General features: G+C 45.8%; 1 protein-coding gene across 2 annotated transcripts; it reads right to left on the bottom strand.

Annotated features, from left to right (window-relative positions):
- Positions 1-3,127: 3,127 nt before the first annotated feature.
- Positions 3,128-5,950, bottom strand: LOC100191233 (uncharacterized). Of its 2 annotated transcripts, XM_020547334.1 has the most exons (5): positions 5,167-5,950; positions 4,975-5,086; positions 4,689-4,760; positions 4,129-4,158; positions 3,128-3,602 (listed from the first exon to the last, which is right to left on the bottom strand). In XM_020547334.1, exons 1-5 carry the CDS (start codon positions 5,680-5,682, stop codon positions 3,514-3,516), a joined length of 819 nt encoding a protein of 272 aa, XP_020402923.1. In that variant the 5' UTR covers positions 5,683-5,950; the 3' UTR covers positions 3,128-3,513. The 2 variants fall into 2 exon arrangements, with proteins under 2 accessions (XP_020402923.1, NP_001130139.1); NM_001136667.1 differs by having other exon boundaries at positions 4,975-5,901.
- Between the last annotated feature and the right edge of the window lie 17,160 nt (positions 5,951-23,110).

The raw sequence follows: 23,110 nt of genomic DNA, 5'->3' as shown, positions 1-23,110 counted from the left end.
GTAAAGTCCACGAGTAATATAGGTATATTACCTTTAAGATTTATTAAAACCTCTACTAGACCATATAGTAATCCTAGGACCCATAATTCTAACATCAACACCTTAAGTTCAAAAAAAAAATGCAGTAGCAAGATACATTTGGTGGATAACTAGACCATTTGGCTACTGCAGCTAATCGCCATCGGATGGCGATTATTGGCCGAGGAAACGAGCGGCGCGCGCGAAGGACCGTGCGCTGCGGTGCGAGTGCGACCAGTGAGTGACAGATCGCCCGTGCTGGCCGAATATTCGCACTGCCGGCCGCCTTCCTAACGATGTGATACACTTGCGGTACGGAGGGTATAAACGTCGAACGACCACACGGCCACCGTACGCCCTGCCGCTGCCGGCCAGGCGATCGGATCCACCCCGCACGGCGGCTCCACGACACGGCGCCAGCCCACGGCTGCCGCCACCTTTGGCAACCGCTATAGCCTGCCGCTCGTACCAGAAAGGCAGCTGAGAGCCTGAGAGGCCGACCCCGTCTGCATCAGCATGCGCGCTCCTGCCGCGCTGTGCACCGTGCGCCACGCCACCACGGCTCGCTCGGCCGTGCTGGCGCTTTCGCCCGCGCCCCTTGTCCATGCACGTGCTCCAGGACATGCCAGGCGTCCTGTCTGGGGCCAGTGGAAAGCGAAGCACACACCAAGGAGGAGAGGAGGAGTCGAGGACGCATGGCGACGGTCGGCAGGTGTGATATTATTCGGTCACAGCGTGGCTCTGTCCCAGCTTTTGGGGGCGCCTCCATCTGGTTTCTTTGTTGGGGGCCTCGTGCGGGGGTTAGCTTTGCTGTTGGCTGTTGCTGATGCTGGTTTTCTCCGTAGTTTCATTGCCATCAGAGGGAAGCCACCACCAAACCGAGACTGCGAGACAGGATCTGGCGCGGCGCTGATGGATCCAATCCAGCACAGGCTCGACGACGACGCAGCAACGCCCAGCTCGACACGGCTGCCGCGATCTGGCCTCTGTAACCGCTAGCCTGCCTGCCCTGCCTTGCCGCGCTCACTGCTCACACCAGAAAGCCAAGAGACCGCCTATGCTTTCTTCTCTGCGCGGTGCGCCGTGGCGATGCCTTGCTTGTCTGTTTCGTGTCCGTGCACCACGTGCTGGAGCAGACATGCTTTCGACCGGCCGGGTGGCCGCCATCGCCCATGGACACTGGCCAATAATGAACAGCGTCGTGGGTGCGCGCGGGGTTACTGGCTGGTCCATCCAGATCGCTCTGGGAAGCGGAGCACAGCCCGCACCGCACGACAGAGGTAGCGTCGTAGCGAGACGCCGAGACGGCTGGTCGGAGCTGGTGTGATTTGGTTGGAGTCACAGCGTGGATATGTCCGAGCTTTTTGGGCGGATCGACCTGGTTCTTTCTGATGGGGGCCTCCGTGGCGCAAAGATTAATCAGAGGCTGCCGTGCAGCACTACGTGAATCTGTCTACTTATTCGGTGCTCTACGCTTTGCCGAGTACATTTTGTAGGTCATTCAACAAAACAATTTTGCTCAGTGACACTTTCGGCGAAATAATACTCTCACCAATGACCTCGTTTACCGAGAGTGTTGGTGGCCGCGATATTCGTCGAAATAAGACTCTCGGCAAAGACCTTATTTACCGAGAGTGCTACCAAATGCACTCGGCAAAAGAACTAGCAACGGGGCCCACTGGTGTTTCCGTTGCCGAGAGCTAGACCAGTTGCCGAGAGCTAGACCAGCTGGCACTCGGCAAAGACGGAGCTTTTGCGGAGTGCCTCCTAATACACTCGGCAAAGGAACTGGCAAAGGGACCCACAAGGTGCTTCTTTGCCGAGGGTCGGTACAGAAGGGACTCGGTAAAGAGAGAACCTTTGCTGAGTGTCACGGTGGCATACAACAAAGTCTCATCACCATCACCTGGCGTCATGACGACGACTTTTCTTTGCCGAGAACTAAGTGACACTTGGCAAAGTATGCGCGATAAAATATACTCGACAAAAAATCCGTTGCCGATGTACAGTTCACCGAGAGTTATTTGTCGAGTATCACACTCGACAAAGACTTCGTCAAATATTTTTCAGGTACTCGGCAAAGCAGCTATGTCCGGTAGTGCAGCGTTCTACAAAGGGCGTGTTCGGCTGGCTACAAGCCGACACTGTTGCAGCTGTTTGGATTGCTGCAGCTGCAATCCATAGAGAGAAAAATACTGTAGAAGCCGCAGCCGCAGCCGGATTGCAGCCGCAGCAAGCCGCAGCGAACAAGCTGAAAATTTCTTATTAATCACGCGACCGTGCTTAGACCATACTTTTTGTTGTTTATCCAAATTCGATACATTATTAAAGAGCCGCGACAAATTTAAACTAAAATGAGATTAAAAAAATATCTAAGTGTAACAAAAAATAAATTAATTAAAATGTATTTTAAATAAATTAATAAAAATAATTATAAAATTGACTTATTAATTCGATATATTAAATAACAGATACTCCGTATAGAAAATAAAATGTGATTACAAATAATTTTTTAAACATCTCTTGACTATCTGCCTTATGTTTAATTCTTAAACTGCCTATGGTCAAAGGTTCGAAGCATCAAGTTTGTGTGCAAACTAAGTAACCAAGAAAACCTCACTTTGGTGTGGAGGAAAAGGTTTAACACTTTTAGAACCCGTACATTCTAATCTTTGTAAAATGAATGGTGTATTTACTAAAGGAGGAAAGAAGTACATGATGACTTCTATCGATAATGTAACTAGATATTGTTATGTGTACTTACCAAAAAATAAATATATTGGATTAGATTACTTTAGAATCTATAAGGCTGAGGTCGAGAATCAATTAGACATGAGGATTAAAAAGTTAAGGTCATATGGTGCTAAGTATTTCTCAAATAATTTCTCCTACTTTCATGCCGAAAATATAGTCATACATGAAAGAACTCTTCCCCTTGTCCCATCGCATGGGATTGCCAAAAGGAAGAACTACACTATTAACGATCTAGTTAATGTTATAGTGGATATCGCATGTTTTTCTAAGACATGCTAGGAGAAGGTTGTTTTAACGGTGAATCATTTCCTGAACCCTGCCATGTTTGTTGCCCATCAATCCATACCCAGTCATGGATCTTTTAAAATCATTCATTCTCTGCACAAGCTCTGGAAGATGGCAAAACCTAGACAACTCTGCACAAGCTCTGGAGTCTGGATGTGCCAGCAAGATGCAAAACCTAGGCAACTCTGCACAAGCTCTGGAGGATGACTGAAGCCACAACTCTTGCGACCGGCTTCACTCCATTTTGTTCTCTACTACGTACATAATTTACATGTCAGTTTTCGACTCCACCAATACGGTACTCCAGTACTACGTAAGCGGCAGAAGGGAGCTAACAGTACAATCATTTAGATTATGTTCATGTTCATGGGTTCATCGCTACACTATAGGAGAGAAATTATCTACAGATCCCAAACGCCCCTGCAGGTACGTAGCAAGTGCAAGTCATGTGCTGTTCTAGGCAATCGTCACCAGGGGGCCGTCAACGTTCTTCGCAAGCACAGCCGTTTCTTCCGTCCGAATGGATCCTTCAACATTTCTGATACCTGTCGCCAAAATTTGCAGTCATCGTTACCAAATGCAAAAACAGGCGGGTCATTATGAAAAAAAATAAAATTATATGTGCTGGAAGCAATGCCGTACATTTGTAAACTGCTCCAGATTCTGTCAGTAATTTTTTTTAAACGAGGTAAGAGGAAGAACTCCAAAAAACCCCAGTAATAACGAGCTAGCCGTGCATACACTCATGGAGCCCTCAGGGGATTGAGCTAACACACATGTATCAAAGCCAGCTCTCTTAAAAACCTAATTCGATTTCTTTTCTTTGAATAATGAAAAGTATAGTTTGTTGAGTAACAGACAATCATAATCGATATGATGAACTCACAGGCTGAGCAGTGTACAAGGATGATGCAGTATATCTGAAGCTAAGTTGAACTAGATGTGTGGAATAGAGAGAAACTCTGGAAGTATGATTCCCCTAACTGAATCCTACAACCAATTTAGCGACTGGTTGCTCAGCTAGCAACTCACAACGCGAGATTAATAGAGTATATTTGAATTAACAGTTACCTCGTTGTTCTGCATTTCCATAATTTCTGCCTGCATTACGAAGAAATGAATGATCAGTAGTCAGTACTATGAGCACATCCAAAGAACAGTCTGAGGTGCAAGGATGTGTGCCTATCCCTAAAAGTGTTTAGCACTAGCCTATGGACGCAGTATCACTGTAACTACGCGAAATGTGATCCGGATGAACGAGTCTCATTGTAAGCTACACGAAATGTGATCCGGACGTCAAATCTATTTATATGCTGACGAACTGTTGCCGTGCCCCTTCTTTGGTAATGTTCACTTAAAAACATGGTCCATGAAGTGTGGCGCAAGGCAATTATTGATATCCAGAAATATACAGGGTGCACCTTTTTCATTCTGGAAATGCAGTGAAAAATACAGGAGTGAAGTAGATAGTGAATGATTCAGGGGAATACAATTGATGCAGGCAACATGGAGCATGCTGAAACTATCTATTTCAGAATGACTAAAAATAAATGCTCGTCGAGAGGCAATGCACCAAATCCCAAAGAAGAAGCAAATCTAGAAGTGTGTAGAGAAAATTGTAGAAAAGACACCTGTTTCCTCTCCAGTTCCTGATTCTGCTCTCTGAGTTTCTGAACTTCGGCTTCTAACTCCATTGTATAAGCCTATGCAGTAAAATAAGATTCTTTTTAACCGAAACAGCAAAGTGGAAAATTTGTCTGCTTTAAAAGAACGGTAACACAGTAACCAGGAAGAGTACGATGACTCTGATTATAATCGAATTGCGAAAGTTCACAATGTCATGAGTCAAGAAGCACTAACAAATTGCTTGGTGCCTTGGTCAGTAAGACATGCATGAATTCAGCAAAAGGCTGTGACCTGTTTGCGCGCTCGGGACCTCGCGGCGGACTCCCTGTTCTTGATCATCCTCCGCCGCCGCCTCTCCACCACTTTCTCCACTCCGCCTCCATGCCTTCTCCCCCGAATCATTCTTTCAAACGAAAAAGTTTGCGGCTCCGTCAGCGACGACAGGTCGCTGTATCCCTTCCCGACAGAATCAAGCTGGCTCACCGCTGTTTGCACAGCCATGGCGCTGCCTCCCATGCCTGCCGCCCTGGGCGGTATCAGGGCCAGATCCACCATGCCGACCGGTGCAAACCCTACCGCTGCCGTAGCTGCGTCGTCGTCGGCACCCGGTAAATCCCCAAAAAAGGCGGAGCTTTTAGGGGCAACAGGTACCGGCCGCGGCGGCACCATGGGTGGCGGCGCTGGAGGAGCAGAAGCGGGGTTCTCCTTGACCGCGCCAGCTCTGACCAAGAACTCCTCCAGAGTCATCTCCCCGAGCGTTGACTGGCGGTGGGGCGGCTGGTGTCCGCCGCCGTCCGCCCCCTGCGGCGGTTCGTCGCGCACGAGATTTCTCCACGCCTCGTCGACCGTCTTGGTGCTGAGCATGCGGGGCAGTGTGAGCGACGATCCCTGCCGCTGCATCGGCGTGGGGGGCATCCCCGCGCTCGCTCCTGCGATAGAGGCGGAGGCCTTGGCCTGGGTCTCCTCTGCGGTCCAGATGCTCCGGAGCAGCTCGTCCATGTTCACGGAGCCGAAACCCTTGGGGATGCCACGGCTACCGCCACAGCTGGCGGCGGCCCCGCCGAGGGTGCTCTGGGATCTGTCGAACGTCAACGAGTAGACTGAACCTTGCCTCGCTAACGGCGCCACTCCATCCCCTTCCTCCTGCTTGCCTGTCCCTGTCTCAGCTCAGCACCAAAAAAAATTTAAACTAACACTTAGGAAATGTTAGTTAAAAACATTAACAAATTTTAAACTAACACTTAGAGAATGTTAGTTAATAATATTTTAGATTATATAATCTGGATACGCTCACAAGTCACAGGTCGTGGTCTCCGAGCACGCGACGAGCAGCCAACCATATGTCGCCACGTGGGGGGCTTGCCTCCGTCGGTTGTTGGGATGTTAGATTGTTAGCATACGTACAAAAATATCTTCGACCCCGGGAGAAGAGCACCTGGTGCTAGGTTGCTGCCATGTAGGGCCTCTGCCGGCTTACCTGTCAGCGGGACCCGGTGTCAGTTCCTCTGGTGTATTGATGGAAACATGGTGGTAGGTTTCCCGTCTATGACAGGTACAGTTCCGAAAAGAAATGCAGGTCATCCATATCTCAATTTAATTTTGAAGAGCGTTATACTCGTAAAAAGATCAGTTGCGGAGCTACGTGGAAGAGGAAAGAAAATCAATGGGCCCTCACTTTGCCCCAATATGAGTGTTTCAGATTTGCCCCGTTTGAAACGCTACGAATTTCGTAGGAACTGTGAACGAAATTTATATGTATACAGAGGAAAAAAATCAGAAAAAAGCCTCCATCCGTTTCAAATACAGTTGTTTCTAGCCCACTTTTTTTCTATCCATATTCATTCAAATGATAATGAATATAGACATACATGGAAACTATATTCTTATGTTATTTAATGAATATATAATTAGTTTAAAACGAATTATATTTTGAAACGTGGGAAGTACAATGTAAAGAGGGTGTTGGGTCTATGCTTCGTCGCCGAAGGTCTTCTAGGAAGAAGTGGCTCTCGGCTGAAGCTGTTTGTATGAGATGGCCGAAGGTTCCTCTTCATGAAGCTTCGGTATCACAAACCGACTTAAAGATAAAATGACCCTTTAGTCCATAAAGGTCTGAGTCAATGTTGTAAACTTTTATGAGGGGTATAATTGTAATTCCTCACAGGCTGTGTCCTGTGCCTATAAATAGTGAACAGTATTCTTTTACTGTTCACACATTCTGGTAATTGCAATCGCATCTTTCGGAATCCAACCTTTGCCAAGGCAGAGGTATTTTTGTGCTCAATGATTCAATATATTAAGTAAATATAATATAATTCGTCTATGATTTATTTACCCCTTTTACACCCTTTATTTTATGTTGTCTTACAATATCTGTTGAAATTTTATTACGAAGATTTAAGCTTTGTAATTATACTCTCATCAGCCTTCGTCCAAGGCCCATTATCCTCAAGGGAATAATGTTTCATGGACGAAGGACGTTAACATTTAACACTTCATGTTGCCTTGTTCTTAATTCATAGCATTTGAGAACAAGTCCCCAACATTGGCGCCCACCTCCGGTGAACTCACTTCCACTTTTTGAGCTGATGGCTCCGTTCAACGACCAAGCTGGAGCTGCTTCGGACCCGAAGCTGGTGCTCCCGATCACAGGTGGTTCGTCCTCAGAGCCAGCTAACAAGAAACAAAAGAAGGAAGCACAGAGAAGGGTACAGCATGTTGGGGGTGCAAGGACCCTTCATCAAGTCAAGATGGTCTCACATTCCTATTACCTTCTCCCAAGAGGACCTTCAGCTCAAGGATTACCCACACAACGATGCCATGGTTATCTCTTGTGTTATCAAAGGATTTCTGGTCCACAATGTCTTGGTTGACACAGGCAGTGCAGCTGATATCATATTTGCTAAGGCCTTCAGACAAATGCAAGAGCCAGAAGATAAGATTCATGATGCTACACATCCTCTCTGTGGCTTCGGAGGAAGACAGATTGTAGCACTGGGCAAGATCACCATGTCAGTGACCTTCGGGTTCATCAACAACACTAGAACTGAGCAAGTTGTGTTTGACATTGTTGACATGGAATACCCTTACAATGCAATTATTGGTCGTGGCACCCTCAATGCTTTTGAAGCAATTCTTCACCCTGCCTATCTTTGCATGAAGATACCTTCGGATCAAGGACCCATCGCTATTCATGGAAGTCAGGAAGCTGCCAGAAGGGCCGAAGGAAACTGGACTGACTCAAAAGCAATCCATAACATAGATGGAGCTGAAGCTTGTGAACAATACAAATTCAGAAGGGAGAAAGCAGCTTCAGCAGATCAGCCGAAGCCCATGCTCTTATGTGAGGATATAGCAGAGCAGAAGGTGCTGTTGGGCTCTCAGTTATCCGAAGAACAAGAGAAAACCTTGATAAGGTTTTTGTTCAACAACAAAGATGTTTTTGCATGGTCAGCCAATGATCTCTGCGGAGTTAATAGGGATGTTATTGAGCACTCGCTCAATGTCGACCCATCCTTCAGACCCAGAAAGCAGAGGCTTCGGAAAATGTCAGATGATAAGGCCGAAGGTGCTCGTAACGAAGTCAAAAGACTCCTCAGTGCAGGAGTTATCAGAGAAGTAAAGTACCCAGAATGGCTAGCTAACACTGTTATGGTAAAAAAGGCCAATGGCAAGTGGCGAATGTGTATCGATTTTACAGATCTTAACAAGGCTTGTCCGAAGGATGAATTCCCACTACCAAGGATAGACTCTTTAGTTGATGCAGCAGCTTCTTCAGAGCTCATGAGTCTGTTAGACTGTTATTCAGGCTACCATCAAATCTGGATGAAGAAGGAAGATGAGCCGAAGACTAGCTTCATAACTCCAAGTGGCACATATTGCTATCTTCGGATGCCTGAGGGGCTCAAAAACGCTGGAGGAAGTTTCAGCAGAATGACTGCGAAGGTTCTCCAGTCTCAGATAGGCAGAAATGTGCTAACTTATGTTGATGACATCATTGTAAAAAGCACGAAACAGGAGAATCATATTGCTGATCTGCAGGAGACCTTCGCCAGTTTCAGACAAGCGGGCTTAAAGTTAAATCCAGAAAAATGCGTCTTCGGAGTAAAGAAGGGAAAATTTCTAGGATGCTTGGTTTCAACAAAGGGAATTGAAGCTAATCCAAGTAAGATTGAAGCTATACTTCGGATGGAGCCACCAACTACAAAAAAGGGGCTCAAAGATTGACAGGAAGGTTGGCATCTCTCAATAGATTCATATCCAGATCAGCAGAGAGAAACTTACCATTCTTCGAAGTGCTGAAGTCAGCCGAAGTCTTTCAATGGGGACCAATCCAGCAGAAGGCCTTCGAAGAGCTGAAACAGTATTTGATAGATCTAACAGCACTAACTCCACCTACGCCAGGGGCTCCTTTGTTATTATATGTGGCAGCTTCGCACTCAGCGGTAAGTGCAGCACTTGTCCAGGAGAAGCTTGATGGCCAAGTCAGGAAGCAGGTCCCAGTGTATTTTGTATCTGAAGTTCTTAGTATATCAAAGAAAAACTACACAGAATTAGAGAAGGTGTTATATGCTGTTTTGATGGCATCCAGGAAGCTTCGACACTATTTTCAAGCTTACAACATAATTGTTCCTTCTTCACAACCTCTGAAGGATATTATGAGGAACCGAGAAGCTTCTGGAAGGATTGGAAAATGGGCTGCAGAGCTCAATGAATTTTGTATTGAATATGTTCATAGATCTTCGATTCAGTCCCAGGCGTTAGCAGACTTCATTGCTGACTGGACGCCAGGGGCTCAGGAGGAAGAAACAAATAAAGACGCCGAAGCATGGACAGTGTTTTGCGATGGGTCCTGGGGAACCTTCGGAGCGGGAGCGGCTGCTGTGTTGGTTTCACCTTCCAAAGTTAAAACTTGCTATGCGGCAAAACTGGATTTTAGTTGCACAAACAACATTGCCGAGTACGAAGCCCTGCTTCTGGGTCTTCGGAAGCTAAAAGCAATGGGAATCAGAAGGGCCATTCTTAAAACTGATTCCCAAGTTGTTTCGGGTCATATCGACAAGAGTTGCAAGGCTAAAGATCCGAAGCTTGAAAAGTATCTGGATATGGTTCGAAGAGTTGAAGCTTCCTTCGAGGGATTTTCTGTCAAAAATATCCCTCGAGGACAAAATGAGCATGCTGATTTGCTAGCTAAGTCTGCAGCACAGGGGCTGCCCTTACCTTCGGATGTGTTCTTCGAAACAATAAAAGCACCTTCGGTGGAACTTCTTGAAAGAGCAGTCCTCAATATATCTCCTGTTTATAGCGAAGATTGGAGAACTGAGATCATCTCTTATCTTCAGGGTAAATTCCTTTCAGATGACGAAACTTATAACAGGAGGATAGAGGCAAGAGCTCGTCCATATGTCATGATAGAAGGGGAGTTGTACAAGCATGGAGTTTGTGCTCCGCTACTCAAGTGTTTATCTAGAACCGAAGGTATAGAGTTAATGAAAGAGATACATGCAGGCCTGTGTGGATCTCACATTGGATCTAGGCCGTTACTTGGAAAAATTTTCCGCCAAGGGTTTTATTGGCCGAAGGCAGCTTCGGATGCAGCGGAATTAGTTCAAAAGTGCGAAGGTTGTCAGAAATGTGCAAGAGATCAAAAACAACCTTCGTCCTTAACACAGCTCATACAACCCATTTGGCCATTGCAAAGGTGGGGCCTTGACTTGTTAGGTCCGTTACCACCGGCCCAAGGGAACCTGAGATATGTTGTAGTAGCTGTGGAATATTTTTCTAAATGGATTGAGGCAAAGCCTTTAGCCACAATAACTTCGGCCACCGTCCAAAAGTTTTTCTGGCAGAATATTGTTTGTCGTTTCGGGGTACCAAAGGCTATCACTGTGGATAATGGAACACAGTTTGACTCAGAAGCTTTCAGGGATTTCTGTGACCAAATTGGTACGAAGATCCATTTTGCATCAGTCAGGCATCCGGAGTCAAACAGACTCGTTGAAAGAGCCAACGGCATTATAATGACAGGAATAATAAAGTTAATCTTCAATCAACCCAGGGGAAAGTGGCCAGATCAGTTAACCAAAGTGGTGTGGAGCCACAACACAACAACATCAAGGTCTACAGGCTTTACTCCATTCAAGTTGTTATTCGGTGACGAAGCAATAACTCCGGAGGAAGCTAAAACCGGATCAATAAGAGTAGTAGCTTCGGCAGAATCAGATTTCGAAGCTGCTTATTCTGTAGAAAAATATGCTTTAGAAGGGATCAGGCTGCAAGCCGTGGAGAACATCAATAAATATCAAGCCGAAACAATCAAATGGCGAGATAGAAAGGTTCGGCTAAAGAATATTGAGCCAGGACACTTGGTGCTTCGGAGAGTGGCCAACCCAGAAACAGTGGGCAAGTTGCAGTTGAAATGGGACGGACCTTTCTTAGTAGCATCTTCGTCAAGACCCGGTTCATACAGATTGAAGGATATGGATGGCAACGACATTCCTAGATCTTGGAATGCGGATGAGCTTCGGCGATATTATGTGTAACTTGATGTAATTTTTTTTATGTTTTTTCTTTTTTATGGCACCCTTTTCCTTTCTAAAGGGGGAGAAAGGTTTTTAATGGGGCCATCACATGTAATTTCCTTTTTTAGTTCTATAAGAGCAAAATCCCCCAAGGAATGTAAATGTAAAAGCTGAGAGCGCACCATCGAGTGCCGAAAAGTAAAAAGCGAAGAAGCTCCAAAGTCGTTCCTAAGGGAATGCAGAGCTTACAGCGAAAAGTCAACGCTGATACCGCCAAAAGTAAAGGCGAAGAAGCTCCAAAGTCGTTCCTAAAGGAATGCAGAGCTTACAGCGAAAAGTCAACGCTGATTCCGCCAAAAGTAAAGGCGAAGAAGCTCCAAAGTCGTTCCTAAGGGAATGCAGAGCTGAGGTGTGATTGTTTTTAAGGAAATAATGGCTATGAGTATGGCTTCGGATACGCGTTTGGCCATTCATTTGCACATCACATTACATCATAGCATTTGCATTCATAAACATTCATCCAGGCATATGTAGGGTAATCATCATCATGGCATAAGTGGTTGCTTCGGCAAAAAGAAAAAAAAGGAAAATGTTGCTTTCTATGCTTCGTGGCACAAGGGGAAGAAAGAGCTTCGTGTACAAAAAGGAGAGCTTCGAAAAGAAGGAAAATGTTGCTTTCTATGCTTCGCTGCGTACGAAAAGAAGGGAAGGTGTTTTTTCGCCTTCGGCTCAAAAAAGAAAATTTCGTCCACATCAAAGCACTTCTCATACATCAATGGAAGGATAAGGATATATTACAAGTCTACTATTTAATCTCCAAGGAGCTTCAGCTTCGGCGTCATTTCTTAATCATCGGCTTCGTCATCCTACATGAATAAGGTTGTTGTAAGTCAAAATCGAGCTTGCAGGAAGAGGTAAGCACAAGGTATGGTTTCTTACTGGTTCAAGGTGACTCCGAGCTTCGTCTCCAGCCTTTTCTCGCCCACCTTTTGTCCATATCATTTTCACAAATCTATTAGAGATACTTCGGGCAAGATCAGGAATGTCATCTAGGATTGATGGTGATAAAGTGAAATTTGGCCTATTGACAATCTTTCCATGATCGCAGCCAGCTTTTAGGAAAGCTGCAGCAGTGCCCCGAGAAGCCACCCAGGCACAGAAGTCACCGTGCCCAGCTATGACTTCGTCGAGCTCGTCAATCTCACCCTCAATATGTTCGAAGGTCTTCGGTAGATCTTCAGCTGAGGGGGTGAATTTTTCACTGCTGGCTCCAACTGAGTGGAAAATTTTTCTTAATCGTTGAATGCATTTGTTGCTAAATTCCAAACATTTTTCTTGAAGGCTCGTCAATAGTTTTCTCAAATCTGAATTCTGTTGAGCTTCGGCTTCAAGTTTTGCATTTAGATCTTGCTTTTCTCGTTCGAACTGCTCAGATTGGCGGAGAAGCTTCGTGTTCAGTTCTGTTATTTTTGCTTCAGCTTCCGCCAATAAACCTTCGGTTGCCTGGAGCTCAAAATTCTTTTTCTCGATAGCATCTGATTGCTCCTTTATTCTGCTTTCCAAATTTTCAATTATAACTTCGTGCTTCTTATCTTCAAAATCTTGCTGCATTTTCAAGGCTTTGCTCAACAGCATACTCTGCACGAAAACAACCTTCGTCAGACATGTTTTCATTATTAGAAACAATAAAAGTTAAGGGAAAAGTAGTTTACCTTGAAATTGGAATAAAATAAACTACCAACGATATGTTGTCGTCGGTAGCGGCTGATGTCTGTTTCTAGCTTCGGGAAACCGATACTCTTTGACAGAGTACCGATAACTTTGGCTCCAGTTTGATCTCGAATACAATTTAATTTTTCATCATCAATGCCTCCGAAGAGGAGTGCTCCAGGTTTGTATCCGCAGGATTTGGCATACTCTCTAAGCTCTTCTAATTCAGCTTTTGACAGTTTTTCTCCAACTAAATTCTGGAACATGAAAGCTTCGTTTTCTGAAGCTTCATCAGCAATTTCCTTCCCTTTCCCCGACGCTGCGGTCACGGCCTCTTTGGCGGCGGTGGTAGCTTCTTCTGCAGCCATATCTAGCAGTATTCTGTCAATGTGTTCGATTGTGCTCTCCAGGTTCAAATCTTCAGCTTCGGCAGCTTCGGCAGCCGCGACCTCCGAAGGTGTAATTTCAATATCTGTCCCTTCCGCAGCCGCTGGTGTTTTTTGAGCTGAAGCTCTTGGCGGTGTCTTGTCAATTACCTCTGTCACACCGATGATCCTCTGTCTCTTTACTTTAGTTGTTTTCTTCATTTTTTCGGGCTCCTTTTCCTTCTGAAAAAACTTTGTCAGTTGAGGCCCCAATGGACTTAGCTTCGCAGCCAGGGATTCAGTCATTACCTTCAGAATTGCCTCCACATCAGTGGCAGAGGGTGATGCGGGGGATTTTTCTTCGTCGGATATTTTTCGCTTCGGAGAAGACGCTTTCCTCTTCTTTGGAATTTTCTTCTTTGGTGTCTCTTTTTCATCTTCATTTGAGGCTTCGGTTATCCTTTTCCTTTTGTGGCCTCCGGCACCTTTGTTCAGATTTTCATAGTCAGGGTATTCAAAACCTAGAGCGTCCAGCACTCGATTTAGCCTTCGCTTCGGACGGGTGCCGAAGGCTGCGGTCATCAATTGATCTTCTTTTTTGGAATAATTGCCAAGTATTTCATTGCACATTACTTCAATTGTATCTAGCCACTCTTGGCATGGTGCTTTAAAGTACTTTTTAAACTTGAAAAAGTAAGGTAAACGTACAAGTTCACCTTCTTTCTTTTCCTCCTTTAGCTTCGGCATTTCCCATTCTTTCAAACTGGGAAAAACTTTGAAAGCCAAAAACTCCTGAACTAGGTCCCTTGTGCTGATATGCTCTGCAATAATTCTGAATTCATTCATTGCTTGTTGTGTTGGACCTTCGGGTGTCATGTTGCAGCGAGGTCGGGTTTCTCCGAAGATTAGTTCGAGTGGACTTTGCACAAGCTTTTCCTTATCGTCATCAACCTTGACATAGAACCACTCTGACTTCCAGCCTGCTGCCCATTTGCTTCGGTAGCTGATTACAGGAAACTTTGTGGTTTTCCGATAGGCGAAGTTATAGCAACCAAAATTGTCGTGCAATCCATCCTTTCTAGCCTTCGTCTGATAATGCAACTCGTGAACCCGGCAAAAGCTGTCTGCAAAAGGCTCCACTGCTTGGCTTCGGAGTGCCCAGATATAAACACTAAGCCTAACGATAGCGTTAGGGGTCAGCTGGTGAAAATAGATACCGAACCTCTTCAGTACCTCTGCAATAATCCCATGTAGGGGGAATCTTAATCCAGCCTTTAGAAAGCTCTTGAAAATAACAATTTCATCCTTCTCCGGCTTTGGGGTAGTCTCTTCTCCCCCGAAGCGTAATAGCTTCTTCTGATTTTCAGTAAAAAAGCCCGACTTTACCATCTTGGAGAGATCAGCCTTCGAAACAGTAGATTTCCCGAAGTCCAAGTGGCTGGGTTTGCTTGGCATGGCAATGCGATAATCATCTTCGGGATCAGTTTCCTCAATATCTTCTTCTTCTGCTTCAGCGATTGCTTGTTCTGCATCATCACTAGGGATCTTTTCCGAAGTCACCAGCCCGGATCGTTGCATGGCTTCGGAGATGGGAACAGTCTCCGAAGCTTCAGTTTCGCCCTCCTCACGCTCAACCCTGGCGGTAGAACGCACTCTGGCCATTTAATTATGAATTTGTGGAAATTTAATACTTTTTTCTTCCGAAGTTTTTTCTGGCGAAGCAGGCTTCAAACAGGAGCTTCGTTCGATTCCGACAGACAAGCTTCGATGATGGTTAAAAATTTTGGCAGCAAAACAGTGCAAATAGCAATGAATGCTGTGGTAACTTCACACCTACTCGTCTGTTTATATAGTACTGCAGGTAAGAAGGTGAAGCGCCAGGATTTTTACACCAGGCGGACACCCGCTCGCACCCGCTGTGTGGTGGACCGCAGAGACCAAACAGTAACTCTGCAAGGTGGGTCCGCTACGCGCTGGGAAATTGAATCGTTTCTCGACAACGAGCTCAGGGAAGGTGTTTTTAGACCTTCGGCGCTCCGAAGCTTAAGAGACTTTTTTCACGGATCAAGCTCGTTACGAAAAACGATCTAGCACCGCGAAAGGGGCTACTGTTGGGTCTATGCTTCGTCGCCGAAGGTCTTCTAGGAAGAAGTGGCTCTCGGCTGAAGCTGTTTGTATGAGATGGCCGAAGGTTCCTCTTCATGAAGCTTCGGTATCACAAACCGACTTAAAGATAGAATGACCCTTTAGTCCATAAAGGTCTGAGTCAATGTTGTAAACTTTTATGAGGGGTATAATTGTAATTCCTCACAGGCTGTGTCCTGTGCCTATAAATAGTGAACAGTATTCCTTTACTGTTCACACATTCTGGTAATTGCAATCGCATCTTTCGGAATCCAACCTTTGCCAAGGCAGAGGTATTTTTGTGCTCAATGATTCAATATATTAAGTAAATATAATATAATTCGTCTATGATTTATTTACCCCTTTTACACCCTTTATTTTATGTTGTCTTACAATATCTGTTGAAATTTTATTACGAAGATTTAAGCTTCGTAATTATACTCTCATCAGCCTTCGTCCAAGGCCCATTATCCTCAAGGGAATAATGTTTCATGGACGAAGGACGTTAACATTTAACACTTCATGTTGCCTTGTTCTTAATTCATAGCATTTGAGAACAAGTCCCCAACAGAGGGCATCATCATCTATAACCGTCCAAGCATGCGACATGACTGATATATTACTCACAAGGAGGAATTCTGAACTCCGATCACATTCACATGGGCAGGGCCAGACCTGGAGGGGGGCAAGTGGAGCGGCTCCACCGGGTCCCTAATTCTAGAAGGGTCCTTAAGTAGTGCACATGTATATATAGTCATAGGTATTTGATTCGGCCTGCTAAAGTTATAATAAATCTGTTTTTCAATTGTTTAACTTATCAAAACTGCGTCTGGAATTTTAATTGTCGTGTCGCCGTCTTATTTATGTACTTAGAAAAAAGTGTATATATATAATTCTTAAACGGCACAAATTTTTTTGTTTCGCCCCGTCTCTATGAAACCTCAAGACCCGCCCTGCACATGAGATGCTGCAAACTCTTCACTGCGCCGCTGTGACACTCACCGCCAAACGAGGACTAGTTTGTAGCTAGTCAAATGGATAAGCATTGGCATAGGCGTGATGCTGGCAATCAAACTTCCGTAATATGGACAAGTGACCACAACGTTATTAGCGGCTTGGAGTACGTCATGCAAATTACAGCTATTGTAAGCTAGCAATAAATTAATTATTACACTTGTCGTAAGACACAACCCCTACAATTTTATTTTACTTTTTAAATGTTTCATAACTTAGTATGTACTACCTCTGATCCATTTTTATTTCAACTTATATAGAGAAGAGGTAATGGAAGCCCTGAACTTCTCTTATTAATGGAAGCCTCAGCCAGGACGCGGTCGACCTAGCACCCGCGTGTTTGCGTCAGCCATGCAGTCGACAACCAAAAATCCAGGACGACAATCGTAAGGCAATATACGAATGCATATATATATATATATATATATATGGATAAAGATGCGTAAACCATGCATAAAGGAATTTTTTGACGCCCGAATCACGTGGAACGAATATGACACTGTGGACAGCGTTTACGACTGCATAATGACATGTACTTGACAGCATAAATCATGCAGTATGTGGTTCTGGTTCTGGCTCGGGCGGATTCCAGCGTAAACCGTGAGCTAAAACAGCGTAAATGAGTATAAAATTTAGCGTAAATCCTATATCTGTTTTGTAACGGCAAACGGGGCCTAAAATTACGGTGTGAAAATCGCGTGCAGTCGGTCGTGCGCGGGTCCTGGCTTGGGCCGATTCCAGCGTAAAACGTGAGCTAAAACAGCGTAAATGAGTACGAAATTTAGCGTAAATCCTATATCTGTTTTGTTACAGCAAACGTAGCCCAAAATTACGGCGTGAAAATCGCGTGCAGCCGATCGTGCGCGGGTTCTGGCTCGGGCGGATTCCTGCGTAAAACGTGAGCTAAAACAGCGTAAATGAATACGAAATTTAGCGTAAATCCTATATCTGTTTTGTAACAGTAAACGAGGCCCAAAATTACAGCGTGAAAATTGTGTGCAGCCGATCGTGCTAGGGTTCTGGCTCGGGTTGATTTAATCATAAAACGTGAACCGAAATAGCGTAAATGAATACGAAATTTACGTAAATTATAGACCTGTTTCGTAACAGCGAATGAGGCCCGAAAATTACGGCGTGAAAATTGCACACGTTCGACCGTGCACGGATTCTGGCTCGGTCAAATTTCAGCGTAATACGTGAACCAAAACAGCGTAAATGGGTATAAATTTTAGCGTACATCATCAATTTATTTCGTAACGACGAATAGGGCCTAAATTACGGCGAGGCGCGGGTCGAACTCCTCCAGGCAGCGGGTGATGCGGGTGGGCACGTTCTTCGATGACATGACGACGACGAGGATGTCCCTGAGCGCCGCCGACTCCTTGACGCGCTTGAGCAGCTCGTACCCAGTCATCCCAGGCACCACCGCCTTCCTGCTGTTGTTGGCCTTTGGCGCAGGGGACGACGCCATAGACGCTGGAGCGGCAGCGGCGGTGGCCATCGCAGAGACGGACGGGACAAACACCGTTGCCATCGGACTTAGGGTGCGCTACCGTCGTCCGTCCGCTTCGAGAACGCCGTCGCCGCTTGCGCGCCCGCCTCGGGAGCGTCACTGTCGCTCGTTCCTAGTGGAGCGCCGCCGTCGGTCGCCTGCCTTGGGGCAGCACCGCTGCTGGCCCCAGGATCATCGGCACTCGCACGCCCGAGGGAACCGTCGCTACCGCTAAAACCTAATCCCTGGTGGCATGGGGGTGTTTTTATAGTGGGGCGTGGGACTGGATAACTGCGAGCGCGTGGGTGGGATCGTGGGCCCTATGCACGTAATATGCAGGATGAAATCTACGCGATGGCCCATAGATTTACATAAATTGTTACACACATCAGCATAACTCGTATTATAATTTGTCGTAAGCAGTTAGGTATAATAAGCAAAAAAGGGTCTGGTGCGGTCTGCGCACCTGATTGGTACGTGGTTGGGGCTTCCTATAGTTAAACAGAGCCCAGGGCTCTAAATACATATACTATATATATATATATAATATATATATATATATATATATATATATATATATATATATATATATATATATATATATATAGTTAAACAGAGCCCAGGACTCTAACTACAGGGAGCCCCGACCAGGTGCGCAGACCGCACTGGACCCTTTTTGGCTTACTGTACCTAACTGCTTACGCCAAATTATAATACGAGTTATGCTGACGTGTATATCAGTTTATGCAAATATAGTCTGCTCACGATCCGGGTATCCGGGCCCAGCCTCAGCGCAAATTTGGTTCAGCCCAACCAACATGCCAATCGAAAACCACTTCTTACCCCTAAAACTTCGCCTCAATTTGTGGGAAAAACTTCTCCCCTCACCCTACGCCTCACCATAGCCGAGATCCAGATTTGCCCCCATCTCCTATCACCTCAAGAAACCAGCCATGAGGCCCCTGCTCCGGCCGTCAAGGCCTAGGCGTTAGCAGAAGCGACGACGACCCCTTCTCCGATGGCGCCCACCAACCTGCCCCAGCGTGAGGAGCAGCTCCACTAGATGGTCCTGCACATGATCCGGTGGCGGCCATGGACGACACGCTTGGAGAACTCGACCCGCCTACTCTCGCCCACCCTCGACGTGTTGTTGGTCCACGGTGTCATCCCCGAGGCCGCATCCGCGGGACGCGCCGACCTCGCGCTCCAGTTCTTTTGTCCCGATGACTGACGTAACCAGGTTTAATAAGGTCCAGCGACCTCTCCAAAGGCAATCGCTTCCTCAACCTTTCAACCAATGTGATCTATATTTTATGTTCTAATTTCATTTTTGTTTCTCTAATTTCATTTCTGAAAGGGAATTAGGCTTACACCTATTTCCTAATTGATTTTGGTGGTTGAATTGCCCAACACAAATAATTGGACTAACTAGTTTGCTCTAGTCTATAAGTTCTACAGGTGCCAAAGGTTCACAATAAGTCAATAAAAAGACCAAGAATGGGTTCGAACAAAGAGAGCAAGGGACAACCGAAGTGTGCCCTGGTCTGGCACACCGGACTGTCCGGTGTGCCACCGGACAGTGTCCAGTGCACCAGGGAACTCCAAGCTAAACTCAACACCTTCGGGAATTCTCCGAGGCGCTCCGCTATAATTCACCGGACTGTCTGGTGTACCACCGGACAGTGTCCGGTGCCCCAAGGGAGAGCGACTCTGAACTCGCCAGCTTCAGGAATCCACTCCGCTATAATTCACCGGACTGTCCGGTGAGTCACCGGACAGTGTCCGGTGCACACCAGACTGTCCGGTGTGACAGCGGAGCAACGGCTACTTCGCGCGCAACGATCGACTGCAACGCATTAAATGCGCGCCTGCACGCGCAGAGGAGCAGAGCACGCGCGGGTGGCACACCGGACAGCCTACAGGGCCTGTCCGGTGCACCACCGGACAGCCAGGCGAGCCCACAAGACAGAGCTCCAACGGTCGGAACCCAACAGCCTGGTGACGTGGCTGGCGCACCGGACTGTCCGGTGCGCCCGTCGACAGCAGCCTCCACCAATGGTCAAGTTTGGTGGTTGGGGCTATAAATACCCCAACCACCCCCACATTCAAGTCATCCAAGTTTCTACACTTCAACACCTTACAAGAGCTATAGCATTCAATACTAGGCACACCAAATAGATCAAATCCTCTCCCAATTCCACACAAGGCTTTAGTGATTAGTGAGAGAGATTTGTTGTGTTCTTTTGAGCTCTTGCGCTTGGATTGCTTCCTTCTTTCATTCTTTCTTGCGAACAACTCAATTGTAACCAAGGCAAGAGACACCAATTGTGTGGTGGTCCTTGCGGGGAAGTTTGTTCCCGTTTGATTGAGAAGAGAAGCTCACTCGGTCCGAGGGACCGTTTGAGAGAGGGAAAGGGTTGAAAGAGACCCGGTCTTTGTGACCACCTCAACGGGGAGTAGGTTTGCGAAAACCGAACCTCGGTAAAACAAATCCGTGTGTCACACTCTTTATTCGCTTGTGATTTGTTTTGCGCCCTCTCTCTCGGACTCATTTCTATTTCTAACGCTAACTCGGCTTGTAGTTGTGATTAAGTTTGTAAATTTCAGATTCGCCCTATTCACCCCCCTCTAGGCGACTTTCAATTGGTATCAGAGGCCGGTGCTTCATTAGAGCCTAACCGCTCTAAGTGATGTCGGGAGATCACACCAAGAAGGAGATGGTGACCGGCGAGAAGCCCGCTACAAGCCACGGGAAGGCTCCATCGGGAGAGTCCTACAACAAAGGGAAGGGAAGGAAAAGGAATCCCCTTCACACAAGTCGCGTCGGAGCGGTGACAAGAAAACGAAGATGAGGAAGGTGGTCTACTACGAGACCGACTCCTCATCGCCATCCACCTCCGGCTCCGACACGCCGTCCGTAACTTCTAAGCGCCATGAGCGCAAGAAGTTTAGTAAGATCCCCCTACGCTATCCCCGCATTCCTAAACATACGCCTTTACTTTCCGTCCCATTAGGCAAACCACCAACATTTGATGGTGAAGATTATGCTAGGTGGAGTGATTTGATGCGATATAACCTAACCTCACTCCACAAAAGTATATGGGATGTTATTGAGTTTGGTGTACAGGTACCATCCGTAGGGGATGAAGATTATGATGAGGACGAAGTGGCCCAAATCCAACACTTCAACTCCCAAGCCACAACTATACTCCTCGCCTCTCTAAGTCGAGAGGAGTATAATAAGGTGCAAGGGTTGAAAAGTGCAAAGGAGATTTGGGACACGCTAAAGACCGCGCACGAAGGAGACGAGGTGACCAAAATCACCAAGCGGGAAACGATCGAGGGGGAGCTCGGTCGCTTCCGACTTCGCCAAGGGGAGGAGCCACAAGACATGTACAACCGGCTCAAGACCTTGGTGAACCAAGTGCGCAACCTCGGGAGCAAAAAATAGGATGACCACGAAATGGTTAAGGTTATTCTAAGATCACTTGTTTTCCTTAACCCTACTCAAGTTCAATTAATTCGTGGCAATCCTAGATATACACTAATGACTCCCGAGGAAGTAATCGGGAATTTTGTGAGCTTTGAATTGATGATCAAAGGCTCAAAGAAAATCAACGAGCTAGATGGCCCCTCCATGTTCGAAGCACAACCGATCGCATTCAAGGCGACGGAGGAGAAGAAGGAGGAGTCTACATCAAGTAGACAACCAATCGATGCCTCTAAGCTCGACAACGAGGAAATGGCGCTCATCATCAAGAGCTTCCGCCAAATCCTCAAACAAAGGAGGGGGAAGGACTACAAGCCCCGCTCCAAAAAAGTATGCTACAAGTGTGGTAAGCCCGGTCATTTCATTGCTAAATGTCCATTATCTAGTGATAGTGACAGGGGCGACGACAAGAAGGGAAGAAGAAAGGAGAAGAAGAGATACTACAAGAAGAAGGGCGGTGATGCCCATGTTTGCCGGGAGTGGGACTCCGACGAGAGCTCCACCGACTCCTCCTCCGACGAGGACGCTGCAAACATCGCCGTCACCAAGGGTCTTCTCTTCTCCAACGTCGGCCACAAGTGCCTCATGGCAAAGGACGACAAAAGGAAGAAGGTAAAATCAAGATCCTCCACTAAATATGAAACCTCTAGTGATGAGGATAATGCTAGCAATGAGGAGGATAACTTACACATTCTTTTTGCCAACCTAAACATGCAACAAAAAGAAAAATTAAATGAATTGATTAGTGCTATTCATGAGAAGGATGATCTCTTGGACACCCAAGAGGACTTCCTTATTAAAGAAAATAAAAAGCATGTTAAGGTTAAAAATGCTTACGCTCTAGAAGTAGAAAAATGTGAAAAACTATCTAGTGAGCTAAGCACTTGCCATGAGACTATTGACAACCTTAGAAATGAGAATGCTAGTTTAATTGCTAAGGTTGATTCAAATGCTTGTGATGTTTCAATTCCCAATCTTAGAAATGATAATGTTGATTTGCTTGCTAAGATTGAAGAATTGAATATTTCTCTTGCTAGCCTTAGGATTGAAAATGAAAAATTGCTTGCTAAGGCTAAAGAATTAGATGTTTTCAATACTTCCATTTCCGACCTTAGAAGTAAAAATGATATATTGCATGCTAAGGTTGTAGAGTTAAAATCTTGCAAACCCTCTACATCTACCGTTGAACATACTTCCATTTGTACTAGATGTAGAGACATTAATGTTGATGCTATCCGTGATCACCTAGCTTTAATTAAGAAACAAAATGATCACATAGCTCAACTTAATGCTAAAATCAATGAGCATGACTTAGAAAAATGAAAAGTTTAAATTTGCTAGAAGCATGCTCTATAGTGGGAGACGCCCGGGGATCAAGGATGGCATTGGCTTCCAAAAGGGGGACAATGTCAAACTTAATGCCCCTCCTAAAAGATTATCTAATTTTGTTAAGGGCAAGGCTCCCATGCCTCAGGATAACGAGGGTTACATTTTGTACCCTGCCGGTTATCCCTCGAGCAAAATTAGGAGAATTCATTCTAGGAAGTCTCACTCTGGCCCTAACCATGCTTTTATGTATAAGGGTGAGACATCTAGCTCTAGGCAATCAACCCATGCTAAATTGCCTAAAAAGAAAACTCCTAATGCATCAAATGATCATAATATTTCATTTAAAACTTTTGATGCATCATATGTTTTAACTAACAAATCC

This window comes from Zea mays, chromosome 2 (genome assembly GCF_902167145.1).
Source record: "Zea mays cultivar B73 chromosome 2, Zm-B73-REFERENCE-NAM-5.0, whole genome shotgun sequence".
NCBI lineage: Eukaryota > Viridiplantae > Streptophyta > Magnoliopsida > Poales > Poaceae > Zea > Zea mays.
This window is presented reverse-complemented; position numbering and strand designations above follow the sequence as displayed.

Excerpts from the sequence above, each read along its gene's own strand:
- LOC100191233 (NM_001136667.1), bottom strand. The coding sequence starts at position 5,682 with ATGGACGAGCTGCTCCGGAGCATCTGGACCGCAGAGGAGACCCAGGCC. Across the intron at positions 4,761-4,974 it reads GGTCCCGAGCGCGCAAACAG|GCTTATACAATGGAGTTAGA; the intron begins GTCACAGCCTTT and ends TTTACTGCATAG. Across the intron at positions 4,159-4,688 it reads AGGAACTGGAGAGGAAACAG|GCAGAAATTATGGAAATGCA; the intron begins GTGTCTTTTCTA and ends TTCGTAATGCAG.